At 45.7% G+C, this 24,231-nt stretch overlaps 1 protein-coding gene across 1 annotated transcript in view; it reads left to right on the top strand.

The window, feature by feature from the left end:
- The window catches only part of ANO2 (anoctamin 2), a 329,541-nt gene that overhangs the window by 301,887 nt on the left and 3,423 nt on the right, over positions 1 to 24,231 (top strand). The window contains exons 21-23 of the mRNA XM_039539558.1: positions 9,671 to 9,823; positions 9,932 to 9,984; positions 12,123 to 12,304. Of these exons, the coding sequence (XP_039395492.1) occupies positions 9,671 to 9,823; positions 9,932 to 9,984; positions 12,123 to 12,304 (388 nt within the window). The remainder of the gene's footprint in view (positions 1 to 9,670; positions 9,824 to 9,931; positions 9,985 to 12,122; positions 12,305 to 24,231) is intronic.

The following is a 24,231-nucleotide window of genomic DNA, read 5'->3' as shown; positions in this document are numbered from 1 at the left end:
GGGTGGTTGGATGGGGCAGGTGTCCCTGGGGGGCCATCAGGAAAGAGAGGGGGGTTGGATGGGGTGGTGGGGGTCTGGGGGCAGTCAGGGGACAGGGAGCGGGGGGGTATGGATGGGACAGGGGTCCCAGACGGGCCATCAGGGAACAGGGGGGGTTGGCTGGGGCAGGAGTCCCGGGGGGGCAGATAGGAGGTGGGGGCCAGGCCATGACCCTCTCCCCTAACTGGCCTTCCATACAATTTACAAAACCCGATGCAGCCCTCAGGCCAAAAAGTTTGCCCGCCCCTGCTCTATAGCTAAGTTTGTGGCCAGATTCTTTGATCCTTCAGTGGTGCAAAATGGCCTTAAAGTTGCCTTCCCCAACTATCCTCCCCTTCGCCAGCTATTTCAAGAACTGTTCTTACTCACCTGGGAATCTGGCTGTATGTTGCAATCTTCATTATTTTAACCCCACCACCACCATTTTCACATGCGGGACTGAAATGTTCCATGCTTTGCTTCAGCTCGGAGGTGAATTTTGTTTTGAAAGTTTGAGCAAACTCCTGTCAGCAATATTTGACTTATACAAGAGTGAAAAAATATAGACTTTTCCCCTTGTAAATATTTTCAGATGCTTTTATGCTCAGGTATAACTCAAAGATGTCTGCACTTAACCAGGAAATGTTGGATGTTTAGTTAGTCCACTCCCAGGCCCTTTGTTTTTATTCATCAACAAATAGAATACAAAAAAACACTTTAAATATTTTAGTGCACATCTGTGGTAGTAGATGTTGCTCATGTTGGGAGCTACAATGCATTGCCAGTTGTAGCACTAAATGTCAAGTTGCAGCTTTAAGCCTCTGAGAAGAAACCAGACTTCCTGTCAAGCTTTTGTGGGAGTGCACCCTGGTGTGGGAGCTCCACCACTCTACTGCAGGGTGCAGCACATGTTCCATCATGTCATTCAGGCAAAGCTCGCTGTTAGAGCTGGGATGAGGCCATGATTCTGCCGTCACCTGTGAACCTCTCTCCTTCTTTACGCTAATGAAGTTCCTGTGCTCCCCACCCCAATTGTAGCCAGTCTGGCCCTAGAACAGAGCTAGGGGTTGGTGAAGAAGGCTCATTGCACCCTCTTCTTCCTGTTGCTGATCCACACAGGGCCAACTATGGCTCTTTTGCCCTGGTCATGCATGTCCCAGGTGGAGATGGACCACTGGAGCATCATTTTTTTCATTGAGATTCCATGTGAGTGGAAGGGTCTGCCTGCATGGAAAAACTTGCAGGCTCAGGACCAAAGTTATCAATTCATAAACAGAGTCGTCATCAGGCTTTCAGCATGCACTTAAAATGGGTAGCTTCTGTTTAAATAATAATGTAGAATGCCTCATTGTGCAATCATTCACGGATAATTGGATGGATACCATGTTTCAAGAGACAATAATCTGTATCCCAGGTGGATGAAGTACTATTCCAAATATTTGTTTCCAGCAAGAGAACTGGATTATGTGGTGAGGAGAATAGCTCATTGTCTCTGTTATTATGCCAGTTCCACAGCAAGCTATGCCCTGTCTGTGGGATTCAAGACAAATGTGAAACAAATGAAACCTAAGCTGCTCCTCCCCTGGCCTGCCTGTTGCTCTGAGTCCATATCACTAAATTCAGCTGTCAGATTCACTGCTGAGTGACTCAGACCACCCACATGGACAGGAAGCACTTTGAGCAGCTCAGCACTGAACCTGTCAGTTGAGATTGTTCTGAAGGGTATCAAGCAGCAATGGAGAGGCCAGGAGCAACTAGATGTAGCATATTTACATTTTTTCGTAAATTGGATTTGAGAACATGGCTTCAGGAGGGAGAGGGTGTGGAAATCCAAGGTTGAGGGGGTGGGGTTATCCTCTTTAATTGTTTAAAATGCCAGTGTACTTGGGGTATAAAATGAGATGGGGTATCTGGGAAAACAAAGGGGATTCCTGATTGTTGTTACAGAGCCAGATCCTTAAGTCCTTCCCCAGTGTTCATTCTGTCCTTACTCAGGCAAACTACTGTTGGAGTCAATTGCTGTTTGCTTGAATGATGCATAAATAAAAGCTGAATAAAGCTCTCCAGTTTTGGCTCTGTGGGTATGGCTGGTACTCAGAACCCATCCAAATATTGTGGGAGTGCACCCTGGCCCTCAGTCCTCAAAAAAGGACTGAGGGCCAGATGTGTGGAAATATTTTAGGTACTTATTGTCCCTATTATCAGAGTGTCTACAGCTGTGAGATAGGGAAATGCTGTTTATTCACAATTTAACTGATGTGGAGTGGAGGAACAAGAAAAACAAGTGATTTACCCAAAGTCACACAGGAAGTCGGTGACGGAGCAGAGATTTGAACCCAGGTCTCCCAAAGTCTAGGCTAGGGCCCTAGCCATGGGACCCTCCCACCCTCTTATGTGCTTTAGTGTTTCCTTTGCAGACTTCCATCAGGAGGGGATGAAAGCGAGCTAGGCAGTCTGCCTGCCTGCTACCCCCATACACAGATCCTGTACATCTCCTGTATGCCCAGCACAATCCCTGTCAGAGACACAATCTCTGACAGGGGGGTTGCAGAGGGCTGAGAGGGGGTGCTTTTCAGAATGATGGAGTGGGCAGGAGTTTTTTTTTTGATTTTTTAACATGGCTGGCTGAATTCCTGTTTGAAATGGTGCTGGGATTTTATTGCATTACTAATTATGTGTTACGGTGCCTAGAGCCTTGGCTAGCTGTCTCCTTTGTTATTTAAATCTAAATAAACTAATAAATAAAGTATGGCGGCAGTATGCATCTGCACAACTTCTAGGTTCCCTGCAGCTTTGCCCTGGCTCCTTGGACTCCGTCCTGGGCATTCTGGCTTAATCCAGCAAGCTCTGAAGTCTGTGAGTAGTGCCACTGAAATCAATGGGACTATTCGCATGCTTAAGTGTTGGGCTCAGCTGGGCTACAGTGTTATTTACAGGGGCGGCTCTAGGTATTTTGCTGCCCCAAGCACTGCAGGCAGGCTTCCCTTGGCGGCACGCCTGCGGGAGGTCCGCCAAAGCCGCGGGACCAACGGACCCTCCGCAGGCATGCCGCCGAAGGCAACCTGCCTGCCGCCCTCGTGGTGACCAGCAGAGCGCCCACCGTGGCTTGCCACCCCAAGCACGCGCTTGGCGTGCTGGTGCCTGGAGCCACCCCTGGTTATTTAGCACCATTCAAGATTGAGTCATAGACTCATAGATTTAAGGTCAGAATGGACCATTATGATCATCTAGTCTGACCTCCTGCACAACGCAGGCCACAGAATCTCACCCACCCACTCCTGTAACAAACCCCTAACCTATGTCTGAGTTACTGAAGTCCTCAAATCATGGTTTAAAGACCTCCAGGTGCAGAGAATCCTCCAGCAAGTGACCCGTGCCCCACGCTGCAGGGGAAGGTGAAAAACCTCCAGGGCCACTGCCAATCTGCCCTGGAGGAAAATTCCTTCCTGACCCCAAATATGGCGACCTGCTAAACCCTGAGCATGTGAGCAAGACTCACCGGCCAGCACCCAGGAAAGAATTCTCTGTAGTAACTCAGATCCCACCCCATCTAACATCCCATCACAGACCATAATTACCTGCTAATAATCAAAGATGAATTAATTGCCAAAATTAGGCTATCCCATTATACCATCCCCTCCATAAACTTATCAAGCTTAGTCTTGAAGCCAGATACGTCTTTTGCCCCCACACTCCCCTTGGAAGGCTGTTCCAGAACTTCACAACATAACAATATGGTTCCCTCGGCCCCGTTTCCATGGATTCCACACTCAGTACCTACTTCTGCCCTGATACACTTGTTTGGGTGTTCACCAGCACTAATATAACCTTTGACGGTAGGCACTTTCCTCATCAATTTGTACTGGGTGTCAGGGAAGAGTGACAGACATTGCGCCTTATCGCCTTCCCTGGAAATCAAAGGGGAGTCTTGCCACTGGTTTTAGTAGAAGCAGGAGTGAACCCTTCATCTAGACTTTAGAAAAGCTTTCCACTAACTGCTACGTAAATCCTTGACTCTAAAGCAGGGATGGGCAAACTTTTTGGCCTGAGGGCCACATCAGGGTTCTGAAACTGTATGGAGGGCCAGGTAGGGAAGGCTGTGCCTCCCCAAACAGCCTGGCCCCCACCCCCATCCACCCCCTCTCACTTCCCACCCCCTGGCTGCCCCCCTCAAAACCGCCAACCCCCCTGTTCCCCGTCCCCTGACCACCACCCCCAGAACCTCTGCCCCATCCAACCGCCCCCAGCTCTGTGTCCCCTGGGACTCTCTGCCCCTTAGCCACGCCGCTGCGCAGTCTAGAGCACCGGGGCAGGCAGACAGCTCTCGCAGCCATGCTGCCCAGCAGGAACTCACAGCACTGCCCGCCAGAGTGCTGGCGGCATGACGAGCTAAGGCTGCGGGGGAGGGAGGACAACAGGGAGGGGCTGGGAGCTAGCCTCCCCAGCTAGAAGCTCAAGGGCTGGGCAGGAGGGTCCTGCAGGCTGGATGTGGCCCGTGAGCCTCAGTTTGCCCACTTCTGCTCTAAGGGTACGTCTACACTGCAGTCGGGAGGTATGACTGGAGAATATGTAGACATTCATATATAAAGCCTGGGCTGGTGCAGCTTTACTGCTATTGTTACTCAAGTTAGCTTTGATCTAGTTAGCTAGCTAGCTCGGGTACTGGAGCAGTGAAGCCATAGCAGCACAAGCTTCAGCATGGGCTAAGCTAGCCCTGCAAGTACTGTAATTACCCAAGCTTCTGGGAGGACTTGTACCACCTGCTCTGAAGCCCATGCCGTCACAGCTTCACCGTTACCAGAACCTGTGCTAGCTACAGTAAAGCTAGCTCAGGTATATCTACTCAACCTGTAATCCTGCTCTATGACTGCAGTGTAGACATACCCTAACTTTGTCAGGAGGTGGAATCCAGGAGATCAGTGTTCCCGCTACTGGCTGCCCCAGAATTTGGCCCAACGTCTTCATCCTGTATGGCAAGTGGTGACTCTCAATCAGTCCAGTGCAAAGTGATCACCAGATTATTTCTCAATAAAACTTCTGTTCAGAAACCACAACAAAAGATCTTGTAGATGAAAATCAGTGATGACGTTATCTCAGATTTCCCACCTCCATCCCAGTTGCCTATTTCACTGCCACCTACATTTTAAATTCCATCTTCAGGGCCAGAGCATGTCCTAAAGATGTGTGTATGCACGGAACCTTCAGTGCACAAATCTTTCCCCACCCATAGAGAGAGGCAGAGTTAGCTGTGTCCTTTGTAATCATGCAGAGGGCTGTACACACCTCCAGGGATCTGTGAACAGGAAAGGGTGTAGACTGGGAAGGGCGATGGGGGCCGTGCATTCTGAAGGTTTGGAAGAATTTCCCCTCAAGCAAGAAAATCCATCAAAAAGAATATGTCTGAGGCACCAAGAAAAGACACATCACTAAAGAGAGGCCCACATTTTTCTATAATCTCTATATTGAGGCTGGATTTTAAAGTGTCATCCTGGCATGTTATGTGTGGGCATGTTGTATACATTATTGCCACAGAGAAGTGAACTGTACGTTCCCCTTAGATTTCCCTGCCAAGCTTGTGGTTGTATATTTCAAGGCTACCGTTTCTCTAAGAGTACTTGGAATGTCACTCAGAGTGGGACTGATTTGGCCACCCTTGTTCACTTTTAGTAACACTTCATGAGAAATCCCTCTAAAATCCAGCGGATTACCTGAGGCTTGTGAATAAGGGTGGCAGAATCATGAACAGTTAGCTTCCTTTGAGTCTGATTACGCCATTGAAATAAATGAGGTCTACTCAAAGTGCATGTGTGTGTGTGACTGATCTAGTTACAGTGAATGATTTTATTTTGGGCCTGATTCTGTGTCCCTGACGTAGGTGGAGTAGCTAGTACTCATGCATTTCCTCACATTGAATTGGATGGGGCTAGTTGTGTTTGTACTACTAAACGTGCCTAAGGAAGCAGAACTGAACTCTCAGTGAATTTAGCCTCTTTTTACGTCCTCAAATAAAAGCGCACAGACTTCAAGCTTTAGTAATCTACTTGTTATTCATCAGTACTTCCCCGATAGTTTAAACAAACACATTTCAGTGCCTGGATCATGCACAAACTATTTGTTTTGACTGTATCATGGAATGTTTTGCTTTTCGTGTAAAGTGACTGATCATCTAAGGCCATGTCTACACCACCCCAGAGTTTGGATTACGGGGGGGGGGGAGGCGGGGAGCAGGGGGTGTGGTATGAATAACAGTGCGCAGCAAAATGTTCTGGGGTAACTCCCCCCCTCACAGAACTACATTAATGCGATCTAGGAACCTTTACATTTGTGCCCACAGCATCCACAGGGGGGAGTTACAGCACAGCACTTTGCTGCGCACTGCTATTCACACCCCCCCGTAGTTGTACCTGCAGGGCGGTGTAGACAAAACCTAAGTCACATGGCAGTGTTTCTGCTACTTGTTTGGATCATTGAAACTTTAATTTAAAAATAAAAGGAAGGAAATACAGAGATTTCAACATGACCACACAAACATTTCTGGCGTGGATCTTTGTATGAAGGCATGTTTACATAATCATCCAGAAGATGTTTGTGTACCTTGAATGTTCTTTTATGAACTAAAACATCATTCATGCAGATGTTCCTAGGGAATGAATTAAAATGGTTGCAAGTAATATCACGGCAAGTATTTGTGGTTTATACTCAGACAAATCACTGCAAATACTTTTTTACTGATTCCACCCAGCTCTAGCCCTGCTAACTTCACTTCAGAACACATAAGGCACATTTTGGTGCTATATATTTTTCTAAGCATTTCAAAGGTTTTTGAGATACTTCTCTAACATCTGTTTTTATTTCCTTACTTCCTTTTCCTGATTCAAACATAAAATATTCAGGAAACTATAATTTAGAGGGTAAGATATTCTTGTATGTTGAAATAGCTCCCATCATGCTATGTTAGGATGATATAACCTTTATCCCTAAAGCAAACCATTGACAATGGCAAACCAAGGCCACAATTATCATGGAGATAATGCTTTATTGTGCAAATGTATTGTCACTGGGAGAGGAAATGGGGGGACCATAATGAGGCTTGAAATAGGTACACAAAAAATAAGCTGGGTACAAAAGAGATCCTGGGGAAAGCTGTTTTATCAGTTGGCTGTGGGCTGTGACAATAGTGCCGAAGGAAATTATGCTATGCTAGGATTAGTTTTCTTTTCCATTTTTTTCTGTCCTCCAAAAGTGCAAAGGATATCTGCTGTAATGGACTGTGAGCTTGTACAGGGACCTTCTATTCTGCTTACAAAGAAGCCACAATGCATATCACTGCTGTCCACTCAAATCCTATTTGTAGCACTATTTATATAACAATTCACTAGTTTAATTTTGTTGTGGCTATCTCCATTGCAGCTGTGCAATATGCCTTTCAGCCAGTCTCTCCTTATGCCACCCTGTGCTACCTTCTTTGGGAAATAAGAGCTCAACTTTATATTAAAATAATGTTCTGTGTGTGACAGACCCAGGCCAGTGGGGTACAGGAGTCTGGTAGAGGGCAAATATACTGGTCACTGGATGAGTAGTTTTCTGTTCCCTGAGTGACCAGAGCAGGGGCTGCACTAGAGTAATCAGGAACCTGCTAGAACCAATTAAGGCAGACAGGCTGATTAGAACACCTGCAGCCAGTCAAGGCAGGCTAATCAGGGCACCTGGGTTTATAAAGGAGCTCACTCCAGTCAGGCGAGGAGGAGCCAGAGGAGAGGAAGTGCGTGTGAGGAGCTGGGAGCAAGAGGCGCAAGGAGCTGAGAGGCTGAGGCTGAGGCTGTGGGAGGACTAAGGAGTACAAGCGTTATCAGACACCAGTAGGAAGGTCCTGTGGTGAGGATAAAGAAGGTGTTTGGAGGAGGCCATGGGGAAGTAGCCCAGGGAGTTGTAGCTGTCATGCAGCTGTTACAGGAGGCACTATAGACAGCTGCAATCCACAGGGCCCTGGGCTGGAACCCAGAGTAGAGGGCGGGCCCGGGTTCCCCCCAAACCTCCCAACTCCTGATCAGAGACAGGAGGAGTTGGCCCGGACTGTGGGTTCCACCAGAGGGGAAGATCTCTGAGGTGAGCAAATCTGCCAATAAGTGCAGGCCCCACCAAGGTAGAGGAGGAACTTTGTCACATGTGTTACTTTTTACAAAGAGAGGCCCACTCTTGCGTGGTGACAATGCTATCCAGTCCTGACATCTTCATTGGGAGACAATGGTGCTTAGGGCTTCTTGGCATCTGGTCAGCACCTACAGCATAAGGAGGTCATCATTCCTCAGGTGCTGGCTCAGCACCTGTCAAGATGGGCCCACAATGGGCCTGATCCTATAAGCTGACTGTCCTCTGCTGCTTTTGAAGGCAATGGCAATTAAGGACACTCAGCACCTTGCAACATTGGGCCCAATGTGCACTGTTCATGGTCTTAAATATCTTTGACATATTGGGGGACTTTGGAAAAATACATTCATTCCTCTAAATTCCACTTTGCAGGGAGAGGATATGAAAATTGGTGTCTAAGTTGTCTGCAGAATAAAGCTTCTTACTTACGTCCAGATCATCCCTGCCCCCATGGGAAGGGCATAAACAATTCAGGAAATGCCAAGAGTTTAAACTCTTGAGGTATTGTTTGCTTGTATTGTGGTAGTGCCTAGGCAGAGCTGTCCCTTGGGTAGGGCAAATCAGGGCGAATGCTCCAGGCCCCGCTCTTTGGGGGGCCCTGTGGGCTGGTGCGGTTGGTCCTGGAAGAGACAAATCCATCATTTCCACCCGGGGCCCCACACCTCCCTAGGGACAGTCCTGTGCCCAGGGCTCCAATCATAGACCAAGCTCTTGCTGTTCTAGGTGCTGTACAAGAGGCAACATTCTCTCCAGGTAAAAGAGTATTCCTGGAAGAAATCAGGATTGTGGCCCTTCGATGCCATGGATATTCTTGGATCTGTAGAAATCTTAGGTCTTCTGTGCTTAGGGCAGGATCAGGCCCTCCATGTTATCTTCCCTTAGGGCAGGGTCAGTCCCTCCATGTTAGGCTGCTGTTCCTTCCTGAAGCAGGAATGCAAAACGTTATGATGCAATGAACAGCATTGGTTTCTACTGGGAATTGCACCAGAATGCCCCAAGGTATGGAGGGGGATGATGCCACAGAGAGTGGCCATACCATAGTTTCATGCCGGAGCCCAAACACCTACAGTAGGTAGTTTGCCCAGACAGTCTTCCAAAGGGTATTGGGAATAGGGGATGTTGCCTCTCTATTTATATGCATTACTTCTCCTCTACAAACAAACAGTGGGAGAGATAACATGGCCTCATTCAAGATAATTGTATTTAAAAGGAAAATAGCATGCATGCTACTTTCCCTTTATTAAACGAATATTTACTCTGGCCCACGTATGCAAATTGGAGACCAGGAGCAATATTAGAACCATTATAAAAACACAGTGACAAGCCCTTCTTTCTTTCATAGCCTCACCTTGTTTGTTGTACTGTTTAACAACAGGACAGAAATGTTTGAAATGGAATTTTATATTTCCTGTAACACACAGACCTCTGCAGCTGATTTCCTGCAGACATATATTTAATATGAAAGTACAAAGCTTCTCTCAGAAAATATGTCTTTCTCTCCTAGTTATCCAGTTTGGCTTTGTCACGCTCTTCGTTGCCTCCTTCCCTTTGGCTCCGGTGTTTGCCCTTCTCAACAACATCATAGAAGTTCGGCTGGATGCAAAAAAGTTTGTTTCTGAGTTAAGGAGGCCAGACACAGTGAGAGAAAAAGATATCGGTACGTAATGAAGAATCATTGCAATGATGGTAACACCTGGAATTCACCACCAAAGGAGGAAATTAAGATTAATCCTGTAACAAAGCTTTGTTATTAACTCTCTTACAGGAATTTGGTATAACATTCTGAGTGGTATTGGAAAGTTTTCAGTTATCATTAATGTAAGTATTTGATTATGACTTTATGAGCTTATTTTTTCCCTTAAGCTTAATTTAAATTTTGAGCAATGCCTACTTTCTTCAATTGCCATAAAATACAATGAAAAACAAAGTTACCCTCCTTGGGTTTAAAACATCATGTAATGTTACATAGAATCGGAATTACACGAGACGTGCATTTATTCATCTCTGTTTCTGAATTATTATGTTTTGTGGGACATGAAGATTAATTTATATAGGAATCACACATTAATGGGCCAGATCCTGCAATTATTAGTCAGGCAAAATTCCAAGCACACCAATAGAGGACTAAGTCTCATTTATGAAAAATGCTGTATGAGAACTAGGTATTATTATGCTTAGACACATTTACGTCATTCTCTGGCAGTGTAAATATAGGTTTGGATTAAGTCAGTGTGAATGTAATTTACTTGAGCAGTGTAAAGGAGCCTAGGGCCTTATCTCAAAGAAAAAGTTTTGCCAGTTATGCAGCTGTTGTTATACATGTATAGTTAATCAATATGACCTCTTAAGTAAACACTATGATTCCAATATGAGTGGCATTTTTGGTGTACCTTAAACCCCTTCTCAAGAAACATATGTTAGACTGAAAAAGGTCACCCATACCAGAAAAAGAGTGTCTGCCTGGGGGCCCAGGTGTTATGCTGATTATAACTATATTGGTTTAATTCACACCTTAGGTTATACTGTAAACCTTTCCCATGTAGACAAGGTTTTACTATACATGAGAATCAGGCCCCTGGGGTTTAATCATAATAATACCCAGTACTTTTTCCCCATAGATCTCAAAGTATGTTAGAAAGGAAAATGAATATAATCACAGATGAGGAAACTGATGCGCAAAGAAATGATGCGATTTGCCCAAGTGGCAGAGTCAGGAATAGACTGCAGATCTCTCACTCCTGGTGTTAAGCCATATCAACAGAACCATGCTGCCTCCCTCAGTTTTACCTGAGTGCACATTGCAGGATCAGGCCCTATAGTTATTTACATTTTCAGACATACTCTTGTTGCTTCTATTCTCCAAGTGCTTTAATTAAAGGGATAGCTCAGTGGTTTGAGCATTAGCTCAACCGAGGGTTGTAAGTTCAATCCTTGAGGGGGGGCCATTTGGGGATTGGTCCTGCTTTGAGCAGGGGATTGGACTAGATCTCCTGAGGTCCCTAGTAACCTATGATTCTGTCTCTGAAAACACCAGCTATGCTGCCCCTCTGTTGTCAACAGCTGCAAAGTGAAAATGTGTATACCTGAGTTTAAAAAATATTTAGGTCCAGATTCTATCATCTTTACTCTAGTATCATTTTTTTCAGTGGGAGTACTCACAGAATAGGGTGGCAGAATATGGCACTCAGTTAACTATTATTTGGATATTCTAGATGCTTCTGGGGCAAATTCTGATCTCACATATGTTTGACACCACAGTAAACTCCATTGACTTTGTGAAGCTACTCCAGATTTAGACTGGAGCAAGGGAACCGAAAATTAGTCCTGTATGGGCCACACCTCAGCTGGTATAAGTTGGCATAGCACCAATGAAATCAGTGGAGCTACACCAATTTATACCAGCTGAGGATCTGGTTGTTATATATGCTGTGGTCCTGCTCCTGCACTCTTTGTAGTCAGTGGTAATCTCCCATTGATATCAATGGGGGCAGGATTAAGACCATTATATATGAGGCAATTGTTGTAATTACTCTTTGCTCTTAAAAATGTCCCACCTGCCTAGCTATATACTTTCCCTGGAGACACAGGTGACAAGTAACTGTTGATAGTTTGGGGGTGGGGGGGCAGTGGTGGAAGGGAGGAGGGTACAACTTTGAATCCACAGCCTGCCCCCCCCCCCAAAAGTATAAACCTTGGCAGAAATCTGGCAGGGCACGTAAACCCATGTGCCCCCCACAATCCCATGAGTTTCCTCTGCCTGGAGAGAGAGACAGCAGGCTAGTGTAGTTTAAAAACACTTATTCTTTGCTGTGTCTGGCAAGTCCTCTCTCATTTGTGAGGTTGCAAAACTGACCATCATTATTCTATATTTATTTGAACATGAAAACTATAACCTGAATTTGATTAATCCAAAACACATCATCTGTGGATTCACTGGGTTATTTTTTGTCTCCCAGGCTTTTGTAATCTCTGTCACATCTGATTTCATTCCACGCCTTGTGTATCAATATGCATACAGTCAAAATGGAACCATGCATGGATTCATCAATCACACCCTCTCATACTTCAATGTTAGTCATCTCAAACCTGGAACACAGCCAGACAACTCACAGTTTGAACAGGAAGTTATATTCTGCAGGTAAAGTAGCCCTAAGGACACTTTGTGGAGGTAAAGTCAGTTGTTTCGGTCATACGTTAGATGCAAAATCCAATGGTGCCTCAATGCATAGAATGAACAGCTTCATCCAAGACTTCTGCTGAACATAAAAACCTAGAGCTCAATTCTTTTCCTACTGACATCAAGGACAAAACTCTCATCGATAAGAATGGAAACAGGATCACACCTTAAAAACACACACCCTCTAATTAGAACAATATTTCCTCCCTTACAGGACCCACTTTCCCCACGCTTTCCCCTGCTTGAAAACCCATGCCTTCTCCATGGTCACACGCTTTAATACCATGTTTTCTGACAAGGAACACTAGGGGGAATTCCCTTCAGAACCTATCAACAGTATTTAGTCTGTTGCCCCTTAAGCCGAGCAGAAAGCCAAAGTTTGGAGGCTTGTGAGGCAGGGATGTAATCTTGTTTATTCACAGAAATAAATGCAAAAGCCTGTTTCCCTGAGCAGCGATAGGAACATGCAGCCCACAGGCAGTTTTCTTGCTCAGCAATTCCCAAGTGAGCCTCTCCAGCCACCACTGTGCCTGAGGAGAGGCTGCCTCTGCGCTTCTGCTCTGGGGGCACACACAACTTCTTGCCCTGGCTTACTTAATGCAGTTCACACAGCCCAGAACCAATACCTGGCATCTGCATGTGGAGTCTTTTAGGAAACCCCTGAGCCCATGACCTGGCTTGCCTTTTCAGGGGACTCTGGGTGTTGGCTCCACCCTTTGTCTGCAGTTGTTTTTTACTACACACAGGTGCTTAATTGCTCCTTCTGTTGCACACAAAGAATGCTTTAGCACACCCGTTGGCTTTACTGAAGTACATAGTTGTCTTTGGAAGAACACCCCTGGTGGCAGTCATTAACATCAACCCCAGTTATCGGGCTAGCTACATTTCTGTCTCCTTTCTGGTATGTCCAAGAGCACCCAGTTTAGGTCTTGGGCCTCTTGCCCTTACCTGTATAAAAGGGAATTACTCAGTTCTTCCACTCTCGAACCAGGATCTTGCTTCAGTACCAATTGGTATTGCCGTGCAAGTCTGACAGGGTTTAGGGAACCCTATTTCCTCCCTTCAGGAACCTGTGACTGGTGATGGGGACCAACAGTCTTGTTAGAACAAAGTACTTTTATTTGGAAGCTGGAACAAAGCATTACAGAAAAAGGGATGTAAAAACACAAACAGCTTACTCTCAGGTCTATTTTACCTCAAGTCCCACCATCTTAGGTGTGAATTAGGCAGGCCTAGCTTCTCCAGACATGTCAGTGGGTTGCTGCTTGAGTGTCTTTTCAATCTGGTTCCCCCTTGCATCCCTAAGAGAATGTCCTTTTATATCCCATGAGAGTTCTTAGCTCCTCCTCACACCCCAGACTTCTTCATTGCTGGAGGGTTTTGTCCCCTCCTGGTCAAACCAGTTCCATAGGCTCAGAGGGGAACTGAGCCAGAGTCAGCAGAGCTAGCAGTTCTGGCAATGTCCTTTAGCATTCCCTTTAATAGAAGCCGATAAGGGACCACCTTGAGACCCCTCTGCCTGACTCATCCCAGACAAGCCTCTAGTGAGAAGCACTTAAAGCAAACCATTCACACTGAAAACAGCACTCCAGTAATCAGACCAGTCTGCAATACTAAGAGATTATTACAGGTCCCTCTACATTTGCCACAGCCCCTAAGTCACTATGGCTGAAGGTGTTGCCTGTTTATTATTTCCAGCCATAGCTGAAATGGGGACTTAGATACCAAAACTAGACATCAGATCCAGAGGGATGATTCTGTTTTCCTTTGGACCAGTTTTATAACACAGTATCTCCATAGATTTCAGAGAAGTTACTTCTGATGAACATTGGCATTAAGGAAGATCTGAATCTAGCCCCAGGTCTCCGCTATGGTGCTGCCAAAGCCTGTGGGAATGGCACTATACTGGCTATTTTTAAATAAGTAAATCTAATTATATTTAAAATACGAATGCTGAGCTAGTCTATGTCAATGAACTTTGTCAGCATTATACTTTAATCGTTTTATATTCATAAATCCCTAGATTATCTTGAACACGGAGATGCTGGCATGTAATACTGTGAGTCAGCATAGAAATCATGCTGTATTTCCTGGTTAGAAACCCTCCTATTCCCAACACTGGTTAACTAATTTTGTCTTAGATAAATATCTCATTATTAGCTGCAGTGATCCCTATATTTCCCAATACATACTATAGGCAGTTTCTTGCAATATTGTAAATACACCTATTATTATAGTTATCTAAAGCAACTGGACATTTTGTAGCGTGGCCACCGAACTATATCAGTATTCCTGTCTTTTATATAAACTATAAAAGTGTCTCTTGTTATGACAGAAAAGGTTAATAACTAGCTAGCTGTAGAGTCAATGGGGAATGTCCCACATGGGTAAAGTAGTTGTTTTCAAGAAGAGAAATCCAAGTTGTCATTGTTTGGTGTGGAATGTGTACAGTTATCCAATGTTGCCATCCTGATCTATGTGAATAATCTTTACTCATGCAAGTGATCCCATTGATTTCATGGAGTAAGGATTACTCAAGTGAGTAAGGGCCACACGGTCAGGCTCCAAGATATGAGCGGTAGGTAGGGTGGGCGGGTAAGCCAGAACAGTGCAAATGTCCTGCGATGAGGGCTACAACACCCAACTAGCAGACTAAGAGAGAGCATTGAGTCATTGTGAGAGTGAACAGCACTTGTAACAAGCAGGCCACTGAAACCCAGAGGAAGGACATGGGGCACAGGTCACTTGCAGGTTTAAACTAAAGTGGTGGATTCTCTGTATCTTGGAGTCTTTAAACCATGATTTGAGGATGTCAGTAACTCAGCCAGAGGTTAGGGGTCTATTGCAGGAATGGGTGGGTGAGGTTCTGTGGCCTGCAATGTGCAGGAGGTCAGACTGGATGACCATGATGGTACCTTCTGGCCTTAAAATCAGTGAGACAGTAGAAAGAGCAAAAACCCTCTGGTGGCTAGTAGGGATATTGTGGGAAGCACTCGTGTGGCACGTCCAATAAGCACTGCTGGTGATGGGGGACTCTGCTCAGTGTTATCTTCTACTCACCTATTCCTCTGTGGCAGGCAAAATATGCTCTGGGCCTCCTTTTGCCAAATTGCTCTTCTCCTTGTGCCCTGCTCTCCTCCATTTCTCTATGTTGCTTGCAATTCGCTCTCTAGCACAATACAGAGCTATTACATGATTTTAGATTGTCCTCCAAAGTGTCAGTGAAGCATTCCTTCTCCCCTCCTCCATCCCCCTGATTTTCCTTGTCCAAGGTGGCTATACATTATTATTTTAGGTAGTCTCTCATCAGTCATTCTTATGACATGCCCATCTTACTTCAGTTGTGTCTCTGGTGTCCTGGCGTTGGTTCCAGTTACTTGGACTTGCTCACAGCTTCCTTGTCTGGTGTATGACTGTTAATTTACCTGGAAGATTGTGCACTGGCAGCAATGACGAAACACACTACTTGGGTTTACATGGCCTTGATAGGGCTGCAAAACAAGGAGCAGAGCAAAACCATAGTGTATGTAATTCTGGTTCATTGTCTGAAGCTGTATGTCAGGTACATTCCAATTCTTCCCTCTGAGCAGAAAGTGTCTCCTGTACTGAAAATAAGGGCTGGTCTACACTGGGGTGGGGGTGGGGGATCGATCTAAGATAGGCAACTTCAGCTACGTGAATAGCGTAGCTGAAGTCGAAGTACCTTAGATCGAATTACCTACCATCCTCATGGCGTGGGATCAACGTCCGCGGCTCCCCATGTCGACTCCACTATTGCCGTTCACATTGGTGGAGTTCTGGAGTCGACCAGAGCGCGTTCGGGGATCGATATATCGCGTCTCATCTAGACGCGATATATCGATCCCCGAGAAATCGATTGCTACCCGCCGATACGGCCAGTAGTGAAGACATACCCTAAGAAACCTAAGTTAAAAGTCTGACTCTGTACCAGACTAATCTGATGCTGGTTCAGTGAGAAACAAATGAGAACATTTTTCTACCTTTAATTATCAGGAAAATACTATGGGAAGATATTGGCAAGTTTGCTGGCCATTTCTGAATATCACCCGCCTTAGTGAAATTTTATCAAAGTCACAGCTTTGGCTAGACCACTAACTGTGATAAAACATAGGATATCTAACTCCAAACGCAGGAGACATGCTACAAACAGTGTCCCTTTTATTTAAAAAAAAATCTGTGTTTCTTTTTCTGGCAAATATGTTGGGAACAAGCTGACCTCTCTTATTCTTAGATTTCTGTGACCTCTGGAGATAACTGTAGTTACAATAAGATTGAATTTTGCTCCTTACGGGCATTACCAGAGATTAAGGTATCTTAAAAATAACCATAACAAGTTAGAAAATTCTCCCACTGAACATCCAGTATAGATTCTCTGAATATTTTGAGCAGCATTTTATGCAATGCTGTGAACTCTTTGGCACAACTTCCAAATAAACACTGCTGCGACGCTAATCTGTTGCATATCATTAGTTGTAATGATTTTTCAGAGCAAAAGGACATTTGTGTAGCTATTGCAAAAGTAAAATTAAAAGCAAACTGTGTTAAGTTATATGCCATTTTTATTGCCCTAGTCCTTTTAACCTTTATAATCTCATGCAATAATGGAATATATGAAACATGCTGGTCACATACGCACATTCAGAAGAGAAAGAAGGCAGATACAAATCTTTAAAGGGAGTTTCCCTTAGCATAAACCTGCTTCCTTTTGCACTGGACCTGTGAAGCGCTTTTTTTTTTTTTTTAAATGAGCTGTTTCCCTAGTGACCTGGTATCCATCTGGACTCACAGATCTGTATGATTTCCATTTTTTCCAATTATTCCCATATTCACCTGCTTTATGATCCACAGCTTCAAAACACTGATGAGAGCCATCTCTATCTCACAACTGTTCACTCATTTCTTCCTTATTTTTTTCATCAAAGACCTATTTAAAATAAAAATAGAATAGGACATCCAGTTTTGAAATGACTGCCTAGGAAGGAGTACTAAGGAAAGGAATCTGGGGTCATAGTGGATCACAAGCTAAATATGAATCAACAGTATAAAACTATTGCAAAAAAAGCAAACATCATACTGGGATGTATTAGCAGGAGTGTAGTAAGCAAAACACAAGAAGTAATTCTTCCACTCTACTCTGCGTTAATTAGGTATCAACTGGAGTATTGTGTCCAGTTCTGGGTGCCACATTTCAGGCACCCAGATGTGGACAAACTGGAGAAAGTCCAGAGAAGAGCAACAAAACTAATGAAAGGGCTAGAAAACATGATCTATGAGGCAAGATTGAAAAAATTGGGTTTGTTTAGTCTGGAAAAGAGAAGTCCAAGAGGGGACACGATAACAGTTTTCAAGTACATAAAAGGTTGTTACAAGGAGGAGAGAAGTAAATTGTTGCTGTTAACCTCTGAGGATAAGACAAGAAGTAGGAGGCTTAAATTGCAGCAATGGCAGTTTAGGTTGGACATTAGGAAAAGCTTCCTAACTGTCAAGGTAATTAAGCACTGGAATAATTGCCTAGGGAGGTTGTGGAATCTCTATCATTGGAGATTTTTAAGAGCGAATACCTGTCAGGGTGGTCTAGCAGGTGGACCTGTCGAGGGCCATTCCAATCCTATGACTCTATGATTACATTTAAGCCCACTACATTTTAGCCCACTGATATATTTGTACAAGGCCTTTTATTTCCCTTAACCGCTTTGTCTAACATTGATTCAGCTTCCTTTTTTACTCTAACATCATTCTCTTCCAGCCTTAACTGACCCTTTCTATCTGTGTTTACTTTCCTCCAGGCTTCCCTGTTTCCAATACACATTCCTTTTTGCCTTCAGATCTTTGAGGCAGTCTATTGTAAAGCCACATTGGCCACTTCTTGTTCCTTTATTTTACTTTTGCCTTGGACTGTCTTGTCATTGCCAAACTGGGGTCACTGAACCACAGAGGTCTGCAATGCCCATCTTGATCATCTGTAGAATTAAATATTTTGAGAATAAAGTGGAGGGATAGTTAATGTGTTGAGATGGGTCCCTGAGAGAGACACTCTTAGGAATGCTCTGCAGAATGGAAAGGCCAGAGATCGACCTAAAATACACAACTTCAGCAACGAGAATAGTGTGGCTGAAGTCGACGTATCTTAGGTTGACTTATCTCATGTCCTCACGTTGTAGGGTTGACTGCTGCCACTCCGCCGTTGACTCTGCTTCTGCCTCTTGCCGAGGTGGAGTACAGGAGTCAACAGCAGAGTGATCGGGGATCGATTTATCGTGTCTACACGATAGACTTCAGTCTTAGGGTACATCTACAGTACCCGCCGGATCAGTGGGTAGTGATGGATCTACTGGGGATTGATTTATCGTGTCTAGTGTAGATGCAATAAATTGATCCCCGATCGCTCTGCTGTTGACTCCTGTACTCCACTGCGGCAAGAGGCGGAAGCGGAGTTGACGGGGGAGTGGTGGCAGTCGACCCCACACTGTGAGGACATGAGGTAAGTCAACCTAAGATACGTTGACTTCAGCCACGCTAGTCTCGTAGCTGAAGTTGCATATCTTAGGTCGATTCCCTCCCTGCCACCCCCAGTGTAGACCAGGCCTCAGGTGTTTATATCCTTCAGCAGTTTGTGGATAGTTATAATGTCCAACCTTGTTTGTTACATCCCATAACTGAGCAATAGATACTTGGTGCTTTAATATTTTCTGGTAAGTTAGTCTCTACAGGCCCCTGATCATTTTTGCTTTTCTCTAAATTGCATTCAATTTGTCAATAGTCTTTTTTCATCCTGAGGTCCCCAGTGCAGTATTCCAGGTGTGGGTTTTAATCTGAGCTGTTTACAGAAGAACTATTACCTCCCAGCTCCATCATGCCCTTGCTTATGCAGCTGCAAATCACACTGTCCTTTTCTGCTGCCATGTCACGTTGCAAATGTGTGCTAACTTGCTGTTCTCTATCAGCCTTAGGCTCTTCCCACTGTATCTGCTTTCAGAGGGTGTCCCTTCAAGATCTGTATCTCATCTTCTCTTTAACTGTTTTGTTTTATTTATGCTACTTTGCATTTTTCCAAAATTATTTTTATTTCCTGCCTTAATATCTTACCACTCTTTGTCTGATATCTGTCCTTTTTTTATGTTCGCAAAACATTCCAGTTTAGTAGCATCTGCAGGTTTTTTTAACATCTTGTTTACTTCCTCTTCCAAAATATTAATGATAGTGGTAAATAAAACAGGTTCGAACTCCAATCTTTGCACAAGCCACTAATTGCCTTCTTTGATCTCAGTAAACTGCAGTATATCTTTATTCATTATATAAGAACACAAGAACGGCCGTACTGGGTCAAACCAAAGGTCCATCTAGCCCAGTATCTGTCTACCGACAGTGGCCAATGCCAGGTGCCCAGGAGGGAGTGAAACCTAACAGGCAATGATCAAGTGATCTCTCTCCTGCCATCCATCTCCATCCTCTGACTAACAGAGGCTAGAGACACCATTCTTAGGGTACGTCTACACTACAGCATTATTCCGATTTTACAGAAACCGGTTTTGTAAAACAGATTGTATAAAGTCGAGTGCACGCGGCCACACAACGCACGTTAATTTGGCGGTGTGCGTCCATGGTCCGAGGCTAGCGTCGATTTCCGGAGCGTTGCACTGTGGGTAGCTATCCCGTAGCTATCCCATAGTTCCTGCAGTCTCCCCCACCCCTTGGAATTCTGGGTTGAGGTACCAGTGCCTGATGGGGCAAAAATCATTGTCGCGGGTGGTTCTGGGTACAGCCTCACCCCTCCCTCTGTGAAAGCAGCAGACAACCGTTTCACGCCTTTTTTCCTGGGTGAACTGTGCAGACGCCATAGCACAGCAAGCATGGACCCTGCTCAGCTCAATACCACAATCGTGGACGTTTTAAACACCTTGCGCATTCTCGTGCAGTCTGTGCTGAACCAGGACCTGCAAAGCCAGGCAAGGAGGCGGCAGCTACGGCTGCGCAGCGATGAGAGTGATGAGGACATGGACACAGAATTCTCTCAAACCGCGGGCCCCTGTGCTTTGGCGATCCTGATGGTAATGGGGCAGGTTCTAGCCATTGAACGCCGATTTTGGGCCCGGGAAACAAGCACAGACTGGTGGGACCGCATAGTTTTGCAGGTGTGGGACGATTCGCAGTGGCTGCGAAACTTTCGCATGCGTAAGGGCACTTTCATGGAACTTTGACTTGCTTTCTCCTGCCCTGAAACACCATAATACCAAGATGAGAGCAGCCCTCACAGTGGAGAAGCGAGTGGCAATAGCCCTCTGGAAGCTTGCAATGCCAGACAGCTACCGGTCATTCGGGAATCAATTTGGAGTTGGAAAATCTACTGTGGGGGCTGCTGTGATGCAAGTAGCCAAAGCAATCATTAAGCTGCTGCTACGAAAGGTTGTGACTCTGGGAAACGTGCAGGCCATAGTGGATGGCTTTGCTGCAATGGGATTCCCTAACTGTGGGGGGGCGGTAGATGGAACCCATATCCCTATCTTGGCACCGGAGCACCAGGGCACCCAGTACGTAAACCGCAAGGGGTACTTTTCAATGGTGCTGCAAGCACTGGTGGATCACAAGGGACGTTTCACCAACATCCACGTGGGATGGCCAGGAAGGGTTCATGACGCTCGTGTCTTCAGAAGCACTACTCTGTTTAAACAGCTGCAGAAAGGGAATTACTTCCCAGACCAGAAAATAACAATTGGGGATGTTGAAATGCCTGTCGTTATCCTGGGGGACCCAGCCTACCCCTTGATGCCATGGCTCATGAAGCCATACACAGGCAGCCTGGACAGTGGTCAGGAGCTGTTCAACTACAGGCTGAGCAAGTGCAGAATGGTGGTGGAATGTGCCTTTGGCCGTTTAAAGGCGTGCTGGCGCATATTACTGACTCGCTCAGACCTCAGCCAAACCAATGTCCCCTTTGTTATTGCTGCTTGCTGTGTTCTCCACAATCTCTGTGAGAGTAAGGGGGAGACCTTTATGGCGGGGTGGGAGGCTGAGGCAAATCACCTGGCCACTGATTACGCGCAGCCAGACACCAGGGAGATTAGAAGAGCACACCAGGAAGCGGTGCGCATCAGAGAAGCTTTGAAAACGAGCTTCATCACTGGCCAGGGTAGGGTGTGACTGCTGTGTTTGTTTCCCCTTGATGAACCTCCACCCGCCTTGATTGACTCATTCCCTGTAAGCAACCCACCCTCCCCCTTCGATTACAGCTTGCTTAAGGAAATAAAGTCACTATCATTTAAAAATCATGTATTCTTTATTAATTCATTATAAAAAGAGGGAGAGAACTGAGAAGGTAGCCCGGGTGTGGTTTGGGAGGAGGATAGGAGGGAAGGAAAAGGCCATTAAAAAAATTTCACAGTAATGACAGCCTTTTGGTTGGGCTGTTCACGGGGGTGGAGTGGGCGAGTGCACGGAGCCTCCCCCACGCGTTCTTACACATCTGGGTGAGGAGGATGTGGAACATGGTAAGGGGTGAGGGTGGTTATACAGGGGCTGCAGCGGCACTCTGTGATCCTGCTGCCATTCCTGAAGCTCCACCAGACGCCGGAGCATGTCAGTTTGATCATGCAGCAGCCCCAGAGTTGCATCCCGCCACCGCTGATCTTCCTGCCTACACCTCTGATCTTCCTGCCGCCACCTCTCATCTCGAGCGTCCCTCCTGTCCTCACGTACACTGGCATCTTTCCTGTAATTTGATACCACCTCCTTCCACTCATTCAGATGAGCTCTTTCCTTGCGGGTTACTTCCATGATATCCGAGAACATTTCATCTCGCGTCTTCTTTTTCCTTCACCTTATCTGAGCTAGCCTTTGGGATGGAGTAGGGAGGCTTGAAAAATTTGCAGCTGCATGAGGGAGGGAAAAAAGGGAGAGAAGTATTTAAAAAGATACATTTTACAGAACAATGGTTATACTCTTTCACGGTGAACAACACTATTCGCCTTACATAGCACATGTGATTTCACTACAAGGTCGCATTTTGCATCTTAATATTGAGTGCCTGCGGCTCTGGTGTTACAGATCTCACAGACACAGGTCCAGGCATCAGAATTCAGCTTGCATGCGGCCATGGTAAGCCACTGTCTTTCGGCTTCTGCAGCCTTCATATATACAGTGGTTTACCCCTCCCCCCACCGCATGGCTGGTATCATGGAAGCTCACTGCTAATCACCCTCCTTCCCTCCCCCCAACCACCGCGTGGCTGGTAGCTGGGAAGATCCCTAGCCAAACACGAAAAAGCTCATTGCTATTTCACTCCTCCTCTCCCCCCGCTTGGCTACGTGCAAGGAAGGATTTTTTTTAAGCAGCAGGCCATGAGCCCAGTAGGAAAATGGGCGTCTCTGTCCCCTTAATTAAATTCCTGATTTTCAGCCAGGTTACCCTGAACGATATCACTCTGCTGAGGATAACACAGCGAGATAAAGAACGGATGTTTCTGGAATGCCAGCAATCACCGGGACCATACGCAGCTATGCTTTGTCATGCAATGATACCCGATTACTTGCTACATGCATGGCGTGGTAAAGTGTCCTACCATGGTGGACGGAACAAGGCTGCCTTGCCCAGAAACCTTATGCAAAGGCTTTTGGAGTACCTCCAGGAGCGCTTCATGGAGATGTCCCTGGAGGATTTCCGCTCAATCCCCAGACATGTTAACAAACTTTTCTAAGTAACTTTACTGGCCGCGAATGCATCCCAAGTCCTCAGGGCAAATCAATCCTTAAAAAATGCTTGCTTTTAAACCATGTTTTATATTTACTAAGGTACACTCACCAGAGGTCCCTTCCATGGCTTCATTGTCTGGGATAGTGGCTTGGGAGGGTAATTCCATCTGGGTCAGAAAAAGCTCCTGGCTGTTGGGGCTAACGGAGTGCTGTGTGCTCTCTGCAAGCTCGTCCTCCTCGTCTTCATCGTCATCTTCCCCGTCCGCAGAATCCTCAGCCATGGCTGCGATTACCATCCCCACCTCGGAATCCACGGACAGGTGTGGAGTAGTTGTGGCGCAGCCCCCTAAAATTGCATGCAGCTCAGCATAGAAGCGGCATGTTTTTGGCCCTGCACCGGACCTTCCGTTTCCTTCTTTGGTTTTCTGGTAGGCTTGTCTGAGCTCCTTAACTTTCACTCTGCACTGCACTGAGTCCCTGGTGTGGCCTTTTTCCATCATAGCCTTGGAAATTTTTTCAAATATTTTTTCATTTTGTCTTTTGGAACGCAGTTCTGTTAGCACTGAATCCTCTCCCCATACAGCGATCAGATCCAGTACCTCCCGTGCAGTCCATGCTGGAGCTCTTTTTCGATTCTCAGGAGACTGCATCGTTAACTGTGCTGATGAGCTCTGCTTGGTCACCTGTGCTGACCCACGCTGGGCAAGCAGGAAATGAAATTCAAAAGTTCGCGGGGCTTTTCCTGTCTACCTGGCCAGTGCATCCGAGTTCCAATTGCTGTCCAGAGTGGTCACAATGGTGCATTGTGGGGTACCACCCGGAGGCCAATACCATCGATTTGCGGCCACACTAACCCTAATCCGATATGCTAATACCGATTTCAGCGCTACTCCTCTCGGCGGGGAGGAGTACAGAAACCGGTTTAAAGAGCCTTTTATATCGATATAAAGGGCCTCGTAGTGTGGACGGGTGTGGCGTTAAATCGGTTTAACGCTGCTAAAATTGGTTTAAACGCGTAGTGTAGACCAGGCCTTACCCATCCTGGCTAATAGCCATTTATGGACTTAGCCACCATGAATTTATCCAGTTCCCTTTTAAACATCGTTATAGTCCTAGCCTTCACAACCTCCTCAGGTAAGGAGTTCCACAAGTTGACTGTGCGCTGCGTGAAGAAGAACTTCC

Source organism: Mauremys reevesii, linkage group 1, assembly GCF_016161935.1.
Source record: "Mauremys reevesii isolate NIE-2019 linkage group 1, ASM1616193v1, whole genome shotgun sequence".
Lineage (NCBI taxonomy): Eukaryota > Metazoa > Chordata > Testudines > Geoemydidae > Mauremys > Mauremys reevesii.
Note: the sequence above shows the minus strand (reverse complement) of the source record. Positions and strands in the feature narration are given on the sequence as shown.